At 40.0% G+C, this 14,950-nt stretch overlaps 1 protein-coding gene across 1 annotated transcript; it reads right to left on the bottom strand.

Moving 5' to 3' along the window:
• Positions 1-245: 245 nt before the first annotated feature.
• SSU72 (SSU72 homolog, RNA polymerase II CTD phosphatase) lies at positions 246-14,223 on the bottom strand. Its single transcript, XM_026050996.1, has 5 exons — positions 14,111-14,223; positions 10,552-10,695; positions 3,110-3,249; positions 1,387-1,505; positions 246-471 (listed from the first exon to the last, which is right to left on the bottom strand). The coding sequence occupies exons 1-5, from the start codon at positions 14,188-14,190 to the stop codon at positions 370-372; spliced, it is 585 nt and encodes a 194-aa protein (XP_025906781.1). The 5' UTR covers positions 14,191-14,223; the 3' UTR covers positions 246-369.
• Between the last annotated feature and the right edge of the window lie 727 nt (positions 14,224-14,950).

The following is a 14,950-nucleotide window of genomic DNA, read 5'->3' as shown; positions in this document are numbered from 1 at the left end:
AGAAATAAAATAAACTTGTAAGCTGGAAAAATACATTATAAACATATTCAAGAAACATTCTCTTTATAATTAAAAAACCTACTTATAAGAATTAAAGTAGGATTTAAAGAAAATCTTGATTTTTTTTAAATAGATGGTCTTTCTGTATACCTTTAATCACTTAATATATACAAGGTAACCAGTATTTCTGCCTGCCTGTGGCAGAATACCTGAAACAAAACAAAAAAGAAAATCAATAACAAAAAAAAAAAAAACACAAAGAAAAAATGAAAACAAAACAGCATTCACTTTCCAGGAAAATACAGTATAATCAGAACGTTAAACACATGCTTCTTTCATCTGTATTAAGGCCTAAGAGACAGATGTGCTTTAATAAAAGCAGACAGTATGAAGAAAAGTCCTTCCACTTTTCTCTTCAAATTCCTGTAAGAGCTCATCTATTTCGTTTTCCATGTCTTCTGTGTGCTGTATCTGGAAGAGAAAAAACACTGCTTCAGTAAGGGGGCTCCAAGGACTCGAAGCAGCTCATGGGTAAGGCAGCGATGCTGCGTTTTGGGTCTCCCACAAGATTCCAGGCTGGCAGCCGGTCTCAGGCAGTGCTGCCCCAGGGGGTTGGGGTCACTTTCCCGGTGTTCCTGAAGCTACAGCTGTTTTGTGCCCTGTTCGCTCGTGGATTCCTCMTCCTCCAACCCATTGCCCTGCCACTTGAGCACATTGAGGCTTTTGTTGAGCATGGACCACTCGTCCCAACTAGGGCAGCTGAGCAGATGGCTAAAATGTGAAGCCCCTCAAGCCCTCCCAAGATCTGGTCACCCTGGACAAGGCGAGTTGTCCTCCTGGAACGACAAAGATGCCTCCCTCTCTAATGGCAGTCACAGTCAGTATTTCAAGTCCAGCTTCTTTCAGACCCTCCTGCAAGGCCCAGTGCCAGGAGCACTGATGGTGATGGTGCTTTTTCCCCCCTGTACCACACACACACACACACACACAGGGTGGTACCTACACTGTAGCTGTGTACACCTACACAGGTTGCTTTCCAAGTATGTCAGGAACCAGAAAGCAACCCTAATGTGCAAGTTGTGCATCTTAAAACTGCCTTTGAAGGGGCCATTTCTGCCACACAGGGATGTTTCAGATAGGGGCTCAACGTGCGTAATGGTTACGTTCAACCTCTCGCAACCCTCGGTGGCTGACAGCCCTTGGACACAAGATCCGCTTCCAAGATCAGGAACTCTGACACAACCCCCCTCCTGAGGGGCAACCACACAGAACCACCAGGAAACTGCTGAACAGCTTGTGCTAGATGCAGTATATGCAGGGCCCACCTTGGAACTCCCCAGTCTCCTGCAGCTTGGTGGTGACAGGCAGTGGAACCTCTCTACTTACACACTGGCAGAGCTCACAGATAAGGAAAGCACCAAGAGTGGCCTCCTCGTGATTATCCTGAATGTCCACATTGATCACATGCACTGGCTGACATGTCTCCTGCTCCCTGGAATTTAAATCTAGTCGGAAACAAAACACACAGAAAAGCAACGTTTTGGGTGGAAGGGTATCAGGTTTTACACAGCTGTCACAGTAATCATCCACTTTTACCTTCTTCAAACTTGGTTTTAGAAGTCTTTTTTGTTTTGCTTTTCCTCCCCTAAAAAAAGTCCCTTTCAAAAAGAGAGGGGTTGTTTTGTGCTTTTATTTTCTGGGAGGGAAGGAATGATTTGGGGCCTCCACACAAAGAGTTTTTAGGTATGTTTTTTGAAAAGCACTGTGTATCCACACTTTAAATTGCAACGTGAACTCCTACAAATGAAGCACTGCTAGTCACACTTGACAAATCCAGTTTTAATGTTTCACTTATGACAGGTGAAGGGGAGAAAAAAATAAAACAAAATACCCTTTTCCACTAAACCACCTCTGTATTACTATTAGGCCTGTCTGTAATATAACCCATTACAACTATGTTAAGACACACACATTTTTTTCCTATCCTCATTCTGCAACTTCAACTTGGCAAAACCACTCAAAGACCGCATTTTAAAATCTCATCTTTCACATCAAGCACCTCTTGGGAGCATTTAAACTTTCTTCCTTGCATTGGCCATTTCTGAGGAGCATTACCACAAAGGGAGAGGCAGAACTGAGCCACCAGCAAGTGGTTGCTCTTCATCTGCCATCCTCAGAACATTGAACAGTCTTGAATTGCAAGGGTGGGAGCTGCTTTCTCAGCAGGGCATGCTCAAATTATTCAAGATTTACTCAATGCCCAGGGCAGTTACTCTCAGAATTCCTCCATACATTTCAAGCAGTTCCCTTTAACATTCAGAACACGAAGCGTCCAGCTTTCAAAAAAAAAACAGATGGGCAGTGGCCTATATTGCTTGAGAGATGCCCACAGAGGACTGGGCATTTGTATTATATGTTAGACATTTGTATTACATGTGAGACACTAATCGATTTGGCTGTCCTTTGAATATAAAAGAAAAAACACCCTAAAAGAAAAAACACCCTAAGCCTCACTTAAGTCACTAAGTCCAAAGCCAGCACTTCTAGCAGTAGGCTGGACTCTAGCCCAGGAGCTGATGGAGTCATTGCTCAAACCCCACTACTTTTGGTGAGCTCAGAGGCCTGATGCACTATTTGCATTCCCCCAATAGACAACAAATTCTTGCACTTTGGCTCAGTTAGACAAAACCCTGGCCCATTTGCAGAGTTACCCACCTCAAGAACAGGTTCTTCACCTGTATAGGAAGTTTTTCCTGTGAGTAAAGTGCTTGGTAGGTCCCATTGACTCTTCCTCAGATCATAAATTGGAACAACCAGCTGACTGGCTGCTCAGTCGCATACAATTTGCTAGTTCTCTAAATCCATAGGAATTTTCCAAGAAAACAAGCTTCTCAGCCCTTGAAATTGCTGTGCCCACAGGCTTGGGGTAACTACCAACCATAGCTTCTCATAAACAAGCATTCAGCCCCCTCTTTGATATATAAAGTCCAGGCCTGTTGACTGTGACTTCTTTCACCAGTCAAAGCAAACAGAGATCTCCAGATTTGTGAAGGATTTGGAAAGGAAGAGCACCTAGAAGTTAACTTGATTAATCAATTCAAGTCCTTACCTTCTACTACTTGATCATAGACTCTTTCTTCACATGTTAGAATCAAATCAAAAATATCTTTGCAGTTCTGGAATCTTTCTGGTCGTGGCTTGATTCTCTTATTTCTGTCCAACATGTGTAAAATCCCATTCTGTGTGTATCTGAAGTTGCTTGAGTTAAGTATTTTTACTTCAAAAAAGAGTCATGTTTTTGAGAAAATAGTCAGTATAAATTTTCAAGTTAAAGATGCAATTTATTAGGACAAAAAACTAATATGAGATTTTTTTTCCTTTGCAAATACGAAGATTAGTGACCAATACAAAAGTTCCTAAGGTAGCAGTATGACCCCAATCAGGACAATCTATGCAGTTTCAATACAACAACCGCTCTTAAGAACAGGTTTAAGTGACTGTCAACTTGATTTTTCAAGAGCTGTTTCAACTGAAGCCAAGCTCAGTCTGAAGGCAAAGTCTTAGGAGTAGATTAATAACACAAGAAAGTTTGAATCAAAGAAATCCCAGAAATGGATTTCTCTTCCTTGCTTAAAAACTGCAAAAACTGCAAGTCTATGCATTGCACAATTTAAGTCAGTCTCAACTTTTTAAGCACAAGCCCCCTCTTAAAAGAGTACATTAAAAATGATGTCATCTTTCTACTTATATATGTACCTATATATGTACTTTTTACAGGAAAAAAGTTTGGGTCTATTATTTATGATATACCTGCAGCATTCAATTTCAACTAGAACTAAACAAGTTTCTATTTGGGATTCTTTTTGTATCATAAACACATGCCACCAACCCTCTACCAGTTGATTGATTTTCACTCTTACGCTTTTCTTCAGGTCACTCCCATTTTGCCACCCACTTTCCTCAAAAAAGCTTCCCCCTATGCAATTACAAAAGTGCCCTCATAGCCCAGTGTTACCTCATAAGCACCTCCAAAACCTTCCTGAGGTTTCTCAGGCTTGGATGAATCCACTGACTGTCCTTCAACACAACCATCCAACTCCTTGGTTGGGTGTGAAGCAGACCCCAGAACTCAGCCATTTCCGAAGTGCTTCTTAAGGCCTCGGCATTTTCCCTTATCCAGGGTTTGCAGCTGAACCCCTTCTGGCTCAGCTTCTTCTAACTCTCTATAAGCAACTTGTATTTAAACACCAGGAAAGGCAGCAGATAGATTTTCAGCTCTCCAAACTTCCTCTATTGGAATGTCCTTCAAATTACAAATTCTTGTTCTCATATATATGAATAAGTCTTGCTAGTAACTGGGAATAGATTTGGCTAAGGTGAAACTAGTATATGGGAAAATATCCATAAAGTAATGAGGAGCGGTGTTTTCTTGTTTGCTTTTAATATTAGCCTTCATATACAGCTCTAGGGCAATTCCTTTACTCCCACTTCCCCGAATGTGCAATCTTTATATTGAATTTCCCAAGTTTTCCTATCCCAGAACACTACTTTTCCACTTCACATACATCACCCCCACATTTAAAGATGCCTTCAAAAACGTGCAACTTTGTGTTTTGCTGACGGTATTTCTTCTGCAGTCAAACAGGGCAGCAAAGTTGCTGGGAGACCTTAATGTGACATTTAATAAAATTCCTACTGCTGCTATTCCTCAAATTGGATCCTTATAGACTTGAAACAGGTATTTCTGGATATAATTTTCGAAGAGCTTTGGTAGAAAACCATTTTAAAAAAAACCTTCCCATGCCCGAAACTGTATGTACTTTTTCAGTAGTAGTTATCCACAGAACTTCACATTGTGATCACCTGTCAGAGGTGAGCTGAGTAAGGAATTAAAAAGTGATGGACAGAGTAAAAATCAGTCAAAAAAATACTCACAAAATAAAACTACCAATGATTGAATGATTGGTGTTATAACAGGTACTATCAAAAAAAATCACAGCAAGGCAATGACAAAAAAACGTAGGCACACCTTCCTGCATACTTCCTTTCAATTATAATTGGTGAAAAAAGACCTCTAGAATAACTGGGAGTTTCTGTCTATTAAGACTTTAAGAGAGTCTAGACATTCTGCTTTTTAAACTAAACAGCAGAATCTAGTTAGGATAGTGCAGGGATAGATAGTACCCTTGTGTGTATCCTGGTAAGATGCAGCTACAAACTGAGATTAATGCCCAGCACATGCAATGTGCACAATGTTAAAGTGAACTCCTAGCACCTGAAAGTACAAAATCCTTTGCATTAATACAGAAATGCATCAGATTTCACCACCAACACCAAGTTCCACCCCTGGCCCCATTAAACATAAATCTCTATCTATGCATCATGACACCTAACCCAACCTTGTAACATAAATATCTGAAAGTGCTCAAATGTCCATGTTTCACATGAAATACCCTTCCAGAAAGAGCCACAAGGGGACAGCAAGAGGAAAGCAAGCTCAGAAAGAAAACATGGTAAAAGAACTGTCTGCATCTCGAGCATTTTTGTCCCAAAGAAAACAAAGTTATGTAAACAAAAAAAGTTTTATTTGCATTAAATAGCAGATATTCTGGTTAGGGCACAAAGCATATAGCAAGATACAAGGTACAGAAAACAACTAGACTGCACAGAAAGTATAAGGTTTATGTTTAGAGAATCTAGATCTGCGGCTGACTTTAAAAAAAAAAATGGGAAGAGGAGAAAATTAGCAGAGAAAAGCACCAGAAATTGATAAACTCAAAGATGAGAGTTAAAGGGTAAAAGAGGCACACTGTGCAATAGCAGACACTCACTACATGCCAAAGTACAGGCTCAGTGCTGCTTTCCTCAGGGCAGACCCCAGAACGGCTACAACTTCACTGGGAATAAATTCAGCTGATTCTTTTTCCCAGTGGCTATGATAATGGGGCCTCTAGTTTTTGAGGTACTTGACCAAGACTGCAATCCTCTGAACAACAGACTGAGAAGACAATAAAACAGACTCAATCAGAGCAGAACATACAAAAAAGCAGAAGAAATTACTACCTCACCGAACAGGTCGTTTCCCACTGGATTATTGTTTTGTAGAGCTCACTGTACAACTGGAATCAGAATGATCTATTAATCCAGCAGGAATGCTTCAACAGCAGTGCAACCTTAGAGCTTACTCTTCAGAGATGGATAGGCAGGAATGATGATCATAGTTAGCTACTTAAATTGCAGATTTTGAGGCATTCGTATTTCAAAAATCTGCAAAACTGTTCTTTGTTTTCATTTCTTACCACTACGAGTTTAGAGAGCTGCATTTATTGTGGAGACAATCACCGCAGACAATTTACTTACAGAAGTACTTTCCTTAAGAGGAAAGTTGGATGGAATTCAATCATGCAGGTTTAGAAGACTAAGTAAACACCGACAGCTAAGGTCATCCAATAGGAGAAAAACTTTCCTCAGTCAGTGCAAAACAAGCTGTCACATCTGTAGCTTGGCTGCTGTTTTAACTGTCCTACCCTCCTCCCCACCAATTAAAAAACAACCTCTGAATATTCTTTTCTCTGACTAGGTCACATCAAGGTACCTAGTTTAGAGAGTACTACAGATTTACATACCTGTATATCGACCTATTTTAGTTAAGTTTTTGTACAGCTTAAAAAAATGGTCTCATAACCGGCTGAAGTATTTGATCTGTTCTATCTTAATTCCAGGAAGATTAAATTGAAAATAAAACTCAGAACTGAGCTGAAAGTTCTTCAGTATATTTAATTACATAGTCTTCTAAAATGTAATGGAGAATAATTTATTAAATATAATTTGGTAAGTTATATTTACTAAAATGTATATATTTTTTAGGAAATAACCTTTCTAAAGCAATGGCTGATACCCTAAGACTTTTACATCTTCCAAGAAAGTTGACATGCAAGCAATTAATGAGGTGCAACTGTCTTCATGCTCACACGAATACTGCAATTCTTCCTTGTGAAAAATAGCAGCAGAGCAGAATACTCAAACATACTTGTCTGAATTGCATTTGCATATCCCTTCTCCTTGTATCATTTTAATTGCTTATTATTATGTGTACTAGAAGCAAAAACAATGTATGCTGTACCACAGCCTGCTGGACAAAAGTTAAAATTAGAAATTTGAGTGGAGGGGAAACTGGGGGGACACCTGCCCAACCATCTTCTACCAGAATCATGACCTCCTCCTTTTATTTATTTTTTTTAAATTTGAACTAAGGACAGAGAAAAATGGAAGTGGTTAAAGATGTGCTGAATATGCATCTTTCTTTAGATCCATGAGAAATGATGCAAGTATTTCAGGAGTCAGGCACAAAGACTTCAATGTCTTGCAATTAATACTAGTTGAAAAAATATGGCTAAAAAAAACAATAAAGAAAAATCCTATCGCTGCCAGGAATCCAGTGGGCATCACTCATCTCACTACACAACACTTCAGCTCTGACAAGGTTGATGAACATAACTTAGCTAAAAATACAAGAAAAAAAATCAGAAATGAAGAGGGAGGAAAAACAAGACAGCAATTCCTTTTTGCACATGACATACAAGAAGATTCAAAATTGATTTCAATTAAATATTTCCAAAAGGAAAATAACTGCTTACTATACTGCTTTGTGCAGCACCTTTTCTTTTCCTTGGGAATCTTCTATGGCAACTATAACCTGGTTCTTTTTGCTTGGTTAATGAGAAAACTGACAACTGACCTCATTTCATAGAAAAAGATTTTATCCACAGCACTTCTACTATAATTATCCATTCCCAGCTTACATTTTTTCCCTGAAAAAGCAGACATTAATTTGAGCTCTAAAATGAAAGGACTGAAGCCATGAATAAATTCAGAGCTCCTGAGATATCAGCTATTTAATAGCCATGTTATTTTAATTGCAAAACTATTTACATGGTTAAAAAGCAAAAGGTGTTTTTACTTTCCAGGTTGTAAGTGAGAAATAAAACCACTGTGGGGTAAGCAGGCGCAATCTTAATTACAGTTGAGCACAGACACAAGGCTCTCCAAAAACACCTCATTGCAAAACTTTACTGTCTGACAGAAACAAAATTGCTGAGATGGGAGCTAAATATGGAAAGACTAATACAGAAGAACTGCAAAATGCAACACATTAGCTCTAATCCAGTAATCTCTCAGAAGTCCCCCAAGGAAGAGCTTAATAATCAGCATCTTGATACTTCCTGACAGAAAAAGGTACCTGAATTATTTCAGATAGAACTGTGAGTTTGAACTTGAAGTACTTGAACCTGAAATCAAAGCCACAGAAATATATATATACACACACAAGGAAAAAAAAGTATATATACATATATATTAGGGTACCCTAAAAAGGGCAGAGAAAGGAGAAGTGGGAAAACATGGCTGAGAAAAAAGACCCAAAGTATTATTTGATACCACATCCTCCAGTAAACAGAAGTCTATGCCCAACTGAAGACTATTTATAAAGGGGGACAACACAACCATAACCAAGTTATTTAAGAGAGAGAGAGCACTGAGAAAGAGTTCTGTGATTTTTACTTTAGATGAACTATATCAGAAAATCATCTTGCAATAAAAACATACAAACCATCTTACACATGGTCCCTTACTTACCAGGTTTACAAAGAATAAAACTATTACCTATAAACAGTCTTTTTTTGCATCAGCTTACTCCAGTCTTAAAAAATAAGAGTAAATAGTAAGAGTAAACTGATCAGTGGAAGAGAGGGGCATTCCCAGAACTTGATTACATATATCCAGGAATTCTACAGAATTAATACCAAGGCTGTAACAAACCAACTCTACTACTGATACAAAGGTAATACATGCTGCACCTAACTGGGGGGGGAGGGGGGGGGAAGCAGTAGCTCTAAATATGGATTAGCTCCACATTCTGCATGCTCAAAAACTTTGCTTTATTAAGAGGTGTCTTATGGCAGTTCCTTTTCAATTTTATCTCATGACTTTTATTTCTTATTGACTTAATCCAGGATTATTGCCTTCAGATGGAATAAAGACCGAGTGGTTTTCAACCTGCAAGATTGTTTGAATTGGCATCCTAAATGCATTTCTGGTTCTGGCCTAAAATGCATTTTTTTAAATAACCCCCTGACTAGTGTCCAGCACTGCAGAATCTCCTATCTGGTCAAGATTGCTGCTTTCCAAAGCACATGTCATTCCCTTGACTGGTCAATACAGAATGTGCCAAATCCCTCACAGCCAGTAAGGGCTGTATCACCAAGTTCCTAGTGTTCATAATACCTCAAAACCTACCGGACTACAGGACCAGAAGAAGAAAAATCACTCCTAAATGAGGCAGCACTGGATGTTGAGCACTGAAATGCGTGTGTCCCATCACTGCTGCACAGAAAAAGCTGACAGTTATCACCAGGAAGCATTATTTGAGACCACGAGGAAGGGCTAGAGACGAGTCATCTTCACTCAGCTGATGAAAGCAAGGCCAGGGAACAGAAGAATAAACAAAATGGGAAGAAGCAGCAAGCCTTTTCTTGCTTCCCCATTACCATTAAACCCAAAGCCTTGCAGAAGAGCAGGCCATCCTGCCCTGCAGGAGGCAATGTTTACATACCCACCAACTCTGATGTAATGCTCTCAAAAAATAAAGAGAAAAAAAATAAATAAAAAAAATAAATCTACCTCAACTGAGCTGGGTGCCAAGACTCTAATTTCTGGGATACTTCATTCTAAAGAGTCCACTATCTTTTTCAATAGAAATTCAGCATATTCCAAATAATATGTTCACTACAAATCAAAAATTTCTCTTTCATATCATTCACTAAAAAAAAAAGTCCATGATAAGAGTACCTCAAATTAGTCCCCCAAATTTGTACAGCAAGTACAAAAAGTCAGCTTTAAGTATGTATGTTTCCAAACCACATGAAATAATTACTGATGTCAAATTAAGTAGTACACAATCTTCATCACCTCTGCTCTTGGATTACATACTTTATTAGGCTTCCTTATGTCCTTAAAATATTCCTGTTTCCTAAAATATACTAAAAGCCTTTTTTTTGGGTGTAGAAATCAAGTTATGTACCAAGACATCCTCAGTAAGAAGAGTGGATTCCTTCATGAAATATATCCTCTCTCCCAGCTGAAGTATCTTGTAAACTTTACCTGGCACTTTGACTGAACCAAATACAATTTTAATCTTGTGGTCACAGCTCTTRGCACTCTTTGCACTAGGCAGCTGTGATCCACAGTGCAGTACAGGTAAAGGACAAAATGTGGTAATATTAATATGTTTTCATTCCAAGAGCTTAATATGTTAATATATTGCAAAAAGGGCACTTTGAACGCATGCATTGTAACTCAGCAGTAATTTACAAAGGGACCATTAGATGTTCATATTGTAGATAAACTGCTACAACCTTAAAACACTGAAACTGTCAAACAACTATACATTCCTACCACAAAAAAAAAAAAAAGAAAAAAAAGAAAAAAAGAATTACACCTTTCAAAGATGAACCATATTCGATTTTTTTTAAAAAGGGCATGCCATGGGGATACAGTTCTTTGTCTTTCCTAAGCAGATCATTGTACATCTGATCGTATGTTGTTTTGAAATCGTAAACATTCGGCTTGTCCGGTGCTGGTCCTGGCAGTTTCACGTGAGTCCCTGTTCCAAAGGATCGGACACTGAATCCTCGTTTGCTGAAAGACAGACAAGGGAGAGGGGGGAATGCAGTTAGATGAGATGTACTTTAAACACTGTCGTGCTAAAAAACATATACTGAATGTACAAACACCTCTCAGCAATCGACTAAATCACAACCGATTGTGCTTTCAAAAAATTTCAGCTAATCTGTTAAAACATGAAACACAATATTCACAGTACAGAAGGTTTGCAAACAGAAATCTAAAGTTAGGCAGAGCACATTCTTCAACTCAGATAACTAAGTGACACAAAATAAAAAGATTCAGTTTAGCATCAGATGCTTAAATGCTTTAAAAGTATTTAAAGTAACTAGCATCAAGTAGATGGTTCCGCCCCACATCACTTCCAAAACTGTAGGCCAAATTAGCAGCTCCTAATAAACTGTCTAAACCTTGTTCTTGTGCTTGTACTACGCAGCAAAAGACCACAAGACTAAAGAGAAAGAAATGACACATTAGCACAGAAGCCAATGTAGGGCGGGAACATAACTAATATATGAAAATTAAAGCTTCACTCTTTCCTTCTCTTCCTTCAAGAAAAATAGTTAAAACATTTTTGTGTGTGAAATGGAGTCTAACGCATAAGGAACATCATACAGATATTATGGGCCTGAAATGAAAAGCAAGCAGCACAAAATACACTGCACAAATATGAACCATCTCTGCAAAAAAATTACCTTAGAAATTATATGCTTTTGGTTAAGACTGAGCAACAAAGACCTTTTTTTGGGAGGGAAAAAAAAAAAGTCTAATCTTGCTAATGGTCCAAACATTCTGGGGTTTTCAATCCAAAACTGACTTTGGTGAGAAAGAGAGAACTCCCAGATGGAATGCCTGCAGTTTTACAGTAGCAGTAAATTGCTGTTTTCCCCTTCACATCCCTCTTTTTTTAGTTTTTTTTTAATGGAAAGACCACTTAATTACAGAATCCTGTCTCAACCACTATGCCACTAATTAAAGCATATTGTAATGTCCATGAAAGCACGCTCAGCACGTCCTTATTGCATAAGGCTTCATAATTACATTTTCTTCAGAGAATGATGCTGCACATGAAAAGTCCACCTTCAATTGTCTGAACAGCCTTTGAAGTCTGCCTAATTTCAGGCAAATCACAGAAACCTTCATTTGCAGTTTCTCGCATTAGAATTTGTGGCAATGATACATTTAACCCACTGAAAATTATTTCTTTGAATGGTCAGAAAGTGCATCTTACATGGAATTTCATCCTTCAACATTGAAAGTTCCCAGGTCACAGCTTTAACATTAGTCATGCAATCTGGTGTAGTATGATGAAATACTGTTACAAAGAGTGTGTTGAAACACTTCTAAGGGGAATAAAGGCTGTCTGCATTGAACTCCTTTCTACTGAGCCTGTTTCTGTTGGGCAGCTGGACAACCTCTGCTTAGTGAGTCAGCAAAAGCTGTTCTCAAGTATGTGCTGCAGTTTTTTCACAATGCATATTTACTACAAGACAATATAAGTGCTTCTTGGCCTATAAAAAATACAAAATATTGCACAAAATGGTGAATTTAATTTCCTTTTTAGGGGACATCAGGATGCTATCAAATACACAAAAGCAAGAGTGTGTGAGCTGCTATACCACAATACCTGGTGCGAAGGGTGTGTATCCCTTCTACCTTCCTCTTCATACCCTGAAGAATCAAGTCCACATACTTTATACTAATAATTATCTATGCACAGGCTTCCAAATATTATCTTGTAATGGTAGAATCATCTTTTTAACTGTAGCTATTCTCTCATTCTGTACAAGTTTGCCTCAGCAAATTACTTCAATAACTAACAGACTGGGGCAGGGGAGCACACGTGTAAACAATACTCATATAAATATGTTGCACAATAAACACTTAAAACTATTTGAGGTCTGCAGCCCAAGCCAAAATATTTCATCAAGCTCCTGCTTATTTCCTTCTATTCCTAACTCCAATGTTTCAAACCACAAGCAGCAATAGTGAAAGCAACTGTTCTATTACAAAAAAAATCCAAAGACTTTGAATCTAACTCCTTTTGGAAGATTACAACAGTAACAAAGTGTTTAAAAGTGGTTAGTAAGAAAATACACCAGGTTACTACAGTAAAAAGAACCTAGTGCTGAACCAACCTAACACCAGAAGTCAGCAGACTGATCAGGCTCAGAACAAGTGTTTTCCTGGGGCACAAGTGGCAGCAAAGACCTAAATATTACAGTAAATACGAAGGACAAGTTCAATGCTTGTTCAAATGCCTGTTTAAAACACTTCATAAATTTCATATACTTAAAAAAAAAGAAAATAGCTAAGATAACACTATAGGAAGAAACACAAAACCAAGAAGGGATGAACTAGAGGTGCTTCCACAAACAACTACCTTGTAAAGTCAAGTATTCCATCTAGATGTTAAAGTGTGATAGCTACGTTTTATTTTTGACATATGCCTCAAGATCATACTCAGAGATTTCTGTGAATCACTTCTACTTTTAAAGGCAATTTAGTTTAAGATTTAGAAGCTATTATATAGCCCTAAAGCGTTTCAAGMAAACTAAGTTTGCCTTATGGATAGATGTTTTCCCCCATAAATTGAAGAGTGGCATAAAGACTCATAAAACTACTCAGAGAACGTATCTACAAGAAAAAAAAAAAAATTTAAATAAAGCTTGCAAGCACGCCAACACTACACAGACTAGAGGGTTAACTCTGAAACGTAATCTTCAGCATCAGGAACACACTGCTCACAAAGCTAAAATATGATGCAGAGCCCCAAGTTTTAACAGCAACACATTCTACTTACTGTAAGACAGCTGCCAGACTAGATATTTCTATTACTTGTTCTTTTGTTTACCTATTTTTTCCCTAAATGCAGCACACAATTTACACTTAAGTTTTTGACGTACTGTGCTTATAACACTGGCCCTCTTTTTCAAAGAAGTATCGCCGTGCAAGGCTTCAGACAAAAATATTTATCACATCCCTGATGAGCACAAGAAAAACTCCGGGCTGTGTTTTCTGTCTCCTCAGGTCTCTCCCATGACCCAAATCTCCCCATATGTAGGTTTTTAATCCAAAACTTCACCCATTTTTTCCTCAAACAGGAAAAGGTTCCCATTCCACCTAGATGACTCCAATTAAAACTAAATTTTGAAGTTGGCAGGACGCAGGAGAGGTGTCTGCCTGGGGAAACCTCTAGCTCTTGCTTTACATGGATCTCTGGGCCCACTGGCACCCATGGCACAGAGTTCATCACAGCGACCACCTGGGCCTGGTGCAAGGTCACCAGGAGCGTGGACACGGGAGGAGACGAAGCCTCAAGGCCCCGCGGGTTGATGCGCAGGCCCCAGGTAGGCCTCGAACTGCCCTGACAGCTCCATGGCGAGCGCAGGAGGGCGACGCCCGCAGCCTTGACTCGGGCGCCGGTTACCTGAGGATGTTGTGCGCCTCCATGCTGCGGTTCTGGTTGCTGGAGCACACGACGGCCACACGAAGCGGCGAGGACGGCATGACGGCCGCCCGGGCAGCCCGGCTGCGCCTCGCACAAAATGGCGGCAGGAGGGCGGCGCCCCGGGGCGTGTCAAGCCGGGTGGCGCCGCAGCCAATCAGCGAGCGCGCTGAGGGGGTGGAGCCTCACGGCCACAGAGAGCGCGCCAGCGGGAAGGAGCGGCTGCAGCCATAGAGAGGGAGCGCGCGAGCGCCGCCCCTGGCGGATCCCGATCCCGGCGGATCCCGATCCCGGCGGATCCCGATCCCGGCTGTCGTGGCAGCTGCCTGCTCTTTGCCACTCGCCTTCTGTGCAATGCGACAACCAAACCGTGTGGTTGAAGAGCCGCCGACTGCCCAGCTCCCGGGCTGACGTGATGTTCGTCAGGAATCGATCTATTTTCAGGGATTTTTGAGGCCCAAGCTGAAGCCCAGGTCTTCCGGCTTAACCCCATAGCAGGAAGGAGCTCATGCAGTCGCCAAATAAACCACAAAACAGAGCCTTCTCGCTGGCTCGAGCCGCTTCCAAACAGTACCATGCAAAGAATGACATTGTTGGCTTTCAGAGCATAAATGGATGGCACGGATCTGTCCCCATGGTTGTCCCTCATCACTACCATGCCACAGAACAAGGGGCAGTTCCAGCTTTCCCCATCATTCCTTTGTGGAGCACATGCTTTTCCCTAGCACATTACAGTGCCTAAATGTACGTTGAAATCCACAAATCCATGAGTATCCTAGAAATTCCCATCACGCAATCCCAGCCCTAAATGTGCTTCTCGGA

Source organism: Nothoprocta perdicaria, unplaced genomic scaffold (genome assembly GCF_003342845.1).
Source record: "Nothoprocta perdicaria isolate Ctin4 unplaced genomic scaffold, notPer1 scaffold_72, whole genome shotgun sequence".
NCBI classification, from domain to species: Eukaryota; Metazoa; Chordata; class Aves; order Tinamiformes; family Tinamidae; genus Nothoprocta; species Nothoprocta perdicaria.
This window is presented reverse-complemented; position numbering and strand designations above follow the sequence as displayed.

What these genes read in the sequence shown, in the direction of transcription:
- SSU72 (XM_026050996.1), bottom strand. Translation starts at nt 14,190, where the DNA reads ATGCCGTCCTCGCCGCTTCGTGTGGCCGTCGTGTGCTCCAGCAACCAG. An exon ending in CTTAGGAAAGACAAAGAACT is followed by an intron (nt 3,250 to 10,551) that starts GTATCCCCATGG and finishes AAGCAACTTCAG; the next exon opens with ATACACACAGAATGGGATTT. An exon ending in TCTGTGAGCTCTGCCAGTGT is followed by an intron (nt 472 to 1,386) that starts GTAAGTAGAGAG and finishes TTTCTCTTCCAG; the next exon opens with ATACAGCACACAGAAGACAT.